This window comes from Cyprinodon variegatus, unplaced genomic scaffold (genome assembly GCF_000732505.1).
Source record: "Cyprinodon variegatus isolate N-32 unplaced genomic scaffold, C_variegatus-1.0 Scaffold65, whole genome shotgun sequence".
NCBI lineage: Eukaryota > Metazoa > Chordata > Actinopteri > Cyprinodontiformes > Cyprinodontidae > Cyprinodon > Cyprinodon variegatus.
In genome coordinates, this window is record NW_015150518.1 from 1,069,444 (window position 1) to 1,074,109 (window position 4,666).

Genomic DNA, 4,666 nt, shown 5'->3' on the forward strand with positions numbered 1-4,666 from the left:
TACTTTTACACTTTTATTGGAGTAAAAAGCTGAAGTTGATCCTCTAACTTCTAAAAAGTGTTTTAAACAGCAGGATGAATACTTTTGACACCTCTGTAAGAGAGAAACTTTGCCAAAGGATAAAATTTACATTTAAAATAAGAAAAAACAAGTACAGTCTCTTATTTGAAGTGCATGTTATCTAATTATCTTATTTTAAGGATAAAACTACTAATTCCATTGACAGATCATCTTATTTTCCTACTTAAATTAAATACACTTATTTTAAGAAATGTTTACTCATTTTCAGAAAGTTATTGCAGATGAAGCCGTTATGTCTGCTGACCTGTGGTCTCCTCCCAGCACCACTGCTGTGTGTCCGTCCCTCTTCACTGTCTGCACCGCCTCAGACAGCCTCTGGTTGGCGCTGCCCACGGCCCGGACACGTTTAGATCCCCTGACCGGCTCATCCAGCACAAAGTCCTCAAACGTCAGGTTCCCATAATCCTTCACTGCACAGCCTGAGCAAACAGCACCAACACAGAGATTGATTTCTAGAGCAGCCTCTTGGTGTCATGTTGATCATTTCCTTCTGGGTGAGCATTAACAAACATCTGTCACCAATAACAGCTAAGGACATGTCCACCTGAGGACGTCTCTGTCCATGCAGCTCAGGCGTCCTGAGAGGAAGGCCCTCTGCATCTGCAGGGGTTCACTTCAGGAGCTGCTGGGGAAACATTAACGCCTGAGGGAGGGAGGACATTTATTCACTGAGCGCCGTGAGCAGAGCTTCCATGGAGGTCAGAGTTCAACATGATCCAAACATCAACTTTCTACCTGGTTGCACCTCCATCTCCGTTTAGACTTGGGATCCTAATTAGGATGTTTATGGAAAAGATCAGACTAATAACCCTAATATTTAATTTGGAGATAAATATTTATTTAAAAAACAAAATATTTAATTTGTTAAATATTTAGCTCCAAACTAAATATTTATTTAACAAAGTAAGATATTTTATAAAGGAATAGAAATGGAAAAAAAATAACCCCTTTATTTTTCTGTTAAAAGACGCTAAATAACCATAATTATTGCTTCTAATTTTTAACTGCTTCACTTTACAAACGGCTCCTCATGTGGTTTTATTTTGGAAGGTATTTAGATGTATTGATTCCACTGTGGAACCATCACAGGACGCCATCTGGTGGTCATCAGCGGTATTGGTTAGTGAGCGGACTGTTTTTTTTTTTTTTTTTGTTTATATAAATTTTATTAGTAAAAGTATTATAATACAGAAAAAAGTACAATTTACGGTGAACAATCACCAGGGGTTTGAGCAAAGAAAAAAAAAAGAAAAGAAAAAGTAATTAAATAAAAGTAAAAATAGTAATAGTAAATAGAAGCATATAAAGGGATTATATAAATACTTCAGTTTTTCTAAACTTGGATGTGTGACGTCATCGGAGCTGTCCTTTGAGACATCTGATTGGCGGTCGCATTTCACTGACGTAGAGAGTAGCTACATGGAGGAGCAGCACTCAGTGAATATTAACCAGCAGCTACTTCAATGTTTAAGTAAAAGTTAGGAGACGGGTGGTTAAAAAAAATAGAAATGGCACTGAAAAAATCTGTTTGTTAAAGATAAGAAACTTTTCAGATAAAAATGGCAACAGATTGTAAGTTTATACAAATTAGTATTATAATGCAAGAAGCTTGAGAAAACAAAAAAAATTCTCAGAAGACCATGACTTACAGCTTAAAATTAACGCGTTTTCTTATTTTACAGACAGAATCAGACTGCAGAGCTTCTAAATATCTAGAAATATTGTTTCTTGCATCATCATGTTAATGATAATCTTTTTTTAACCGAGCAAGAGAGAGAAGTAGGGAGAGCTGCAGATTTAAAGGTGAAACAGATTTACTGGGATAATCAACACACAATAAAATATATCTCCAAGTTTACCACAAAGTTTACAAGAAAGAAATCTGCTATGCTATAGTTAAAATGAAGCATATCCATATTTTTCTGGATGGATGGAATTGAAATTGTACTTCTAGGTAAATCTTCTTCTGATATATTGATTTTGGAATCAGATTCGGCTGTTATTTATTTTTTTATACATTAATGTTTTTGGGCCAATATATATATATATATATATATATATATAATGCACTAAAAGGCGTCTCTCTAACTATCAATAAATATAAATATCAGTTATTCTGGTTCTCTTGTTCTCAACAACAGGAAAGCATTCAATAAATGGATGCTTGAGCTCATTTTTGGAAAATAAAAGAATCCTAATGAAAGTGTTCAGGTGGAGTAACTGTAGGTCCATCAGCCCCCACCCTTAGAGCGCCCCCACACTGCAAAAAATGTAAATCTAAATAACTAATTTTTTCTTAAAATAAGTTGATTTTTTCTTGAATTGAGGGGGCAAGTGAGACACTTTGCCAATTTACATTTAAAATAAGAAAAAAAAACTGCATTGTCTTATTTCAAATGCATGTTATCTAATTATCTTGTTCTACGAGTAAAAATAATCATTCCATTGGCAAACGATCTTATTTACCTGCTCAAATTAAGAGTAAATTCCCTTAATATAATAATTTTTTCTTATTTCTAGATCCATTTCTAGTTTTTGCAGTGCACCCTCAGAGCGCCCCCACCAACTTTCATCACTAAGTTACACCCTTGCTTGGATGAGTGAAAATCTGCAGCATGGTGGATCTATTGTTAGATTTTCTACTTTCTCATTAGGTCTGAGGACGCCCTCTGAGTTCTCAGAAGAAAAATGAGTCAAACTGGTTCCTTCTGTTTATTCATAGCAGGAACAGAAACAGGCAGTGCGTCACGCTGCCATCAGCACCAAGGACAGTGACCTGAACTTCTGGACTTTCAGGTTGGTTTAACCTTCAGCCCAAAGCCTGCAGGTGAAGAAGCAGAACCGAACCGAACCGAACCGCAGACAGGGTGGAGATATTCTTCTATTCTCGGTTTGAAAACATTCAGATCATTGATAAGAAGAGACGTTTTAAAAAAACACGCTGAACAGATGAGGAGGAAAAACCAACAAACGCATGAAAACTATTCCTTTCAACATTTGAGGATATTTAAAATAAAAATCAGCATTAAATCCATTTATAAAACTAAAAACCCTTCAGTGTATATTAAAACAAACATTAGGATATTAAATCGGAATTAATCTAAAGTCCAGTTTTATTTCCACAGATAAACATTAACTGGTTTTCTGGAAAACCTCCTGAACTGTTTGGTTTGTGTGAAGATTTGCTTCCTGGCGGTTAAACATAAATCAGGTTGTTTATTCTGGGATGGAAATAATCCACAGACTCTTCATTTGGCCTCAAATTTCCAAACTTTTCCTAAAAGTTTCCAAACTTTTCCTAAAAGTTGGAAACATTTTGGGACGTTTGCCTGTTTATCCGAGCCGTGACGTCACGCCGCTCACCCTGCAGCTGCAGCCGGTCCAGGAGTCCCGCTGCTCGGATCCGGTCCGGTCCAGACTCCACTCCATCCCTGGACTGAAACACGCGGAAAGGTCACTTCGCGCCGCGCGTCCACCGACGCACGCACTGTGCACGCGCTCTCACCTGTCCCTTGGAGAAAGGGGCTCCGATGATCCCTGCTGAGAGCTGCTGAGGATGAGGAGGATGGTGAAGGCTCCGCTTCAAGAGCTGCTGCAGCGTGCGCGCGCTCTGCATGCTGACACACGGATGGTTGGAGCGGAACCCCCGCGAGCCGCTCATAAACCCTGCGTGACGTCACAGGCGGACAGGTGGAGACACCGCGGCGTCACTGATCTGGTCTGACCTCAAACCAGCAGTTTAAAAACGACCAAATCAAACCTTTTTATTCACATTTTCCTTTATATTGATTTTTAAAACAAACAAACCCATATTTTCCTGTATGAAAGTTGGTGAAACTAAAATTAAAATACTTTTTATCAGAACAGAAATAAAAGGTGAAACTGTTTGACTGGATGTTTTTAAATCAGCAGGACTTCAGAGGATCATCAGCTTCAGTTTGGACCAAAAAACCTTGATATGCAGGAGGGCCAAACCACCCCTTTAATAAAGTGATATAATAACTTCTGAATATTATGAGGCAAACAGGTCGTTTTATTAAGATGAAAGCTTCTATAGTTATGAACTAACTCAGGGGCGTTGCTAGGCACAAAGCTTTACTGGGGCACTGGCCCCCTACTGCATATGCCCCTCCTTCCATACCCAAATACAGACAAGCACACTGCCCCACCCTGATAAATTCCTACCAAAATTAACAGTTGAGATATTGAGTATAAGAGCATATTTGTTTTAACAAACATGAACATTTTCAACATTGCTGCTATAAAAAATAAGATATTACCAACTTTAAAAATAAAAAGTTTCCTTATACACGTTCTGAAGTAATCATTAATTCCTAAGTTTCAGAGTTTTAGTTCAGGGGAAAGTTTAACTCAACCTGAACGAAGTTTTTCTCTTATTTATTGAGCATTAAAGTGTACCTCCTATTTTTTACTTTTGCAAAGCGGTCAATCACTAGACTGTGACTCAGCTTAGAAAGTTCTTCCTTTTCAACTGATAAAATAGCAAGATGGTGGAGCCTATCTTGTCCCATTGTGCACCTCAGCCAAGTGTGGATCCTTCTCATCACACTGAATGACCTTTCAC

The 4,666-nt window shown here is 37.9% G+C and overlaps 1 protein-coding gene across 1 annotated transcript in view; it reads right to left on the reverse strand.

Annotated features, from left to right (window-relative positions):
• The window catches only part of LOC107082923 (arginase-1-like), a 7,632-nt gene extending 3,889 nt beyond the window's left edge, over positions 1-3,743 (reverse strand). The window contains exons 1-3 of the mRNA XM_015371820.1: positions 3,587-3,743; positions 3,445-3,517; positions 326-500 (exon numbers count right to left, since the gene is read on the reverse strand). Of these exons, the coding sequence (XP_015227306.1) occupies positions 326-500; positions 3,445-3,517; positions 3,587-3,742 (404 nt within the window). The 5' untranslated portion in view covers position 3,743. The remainder of the gene's footprint in view (positions 1-325; positions 501-3,444; positions 3,518-3,586) is intronic.
• Between the last annotated feature and the right edge of the window lie 923 nt (positions 3,744-4,666).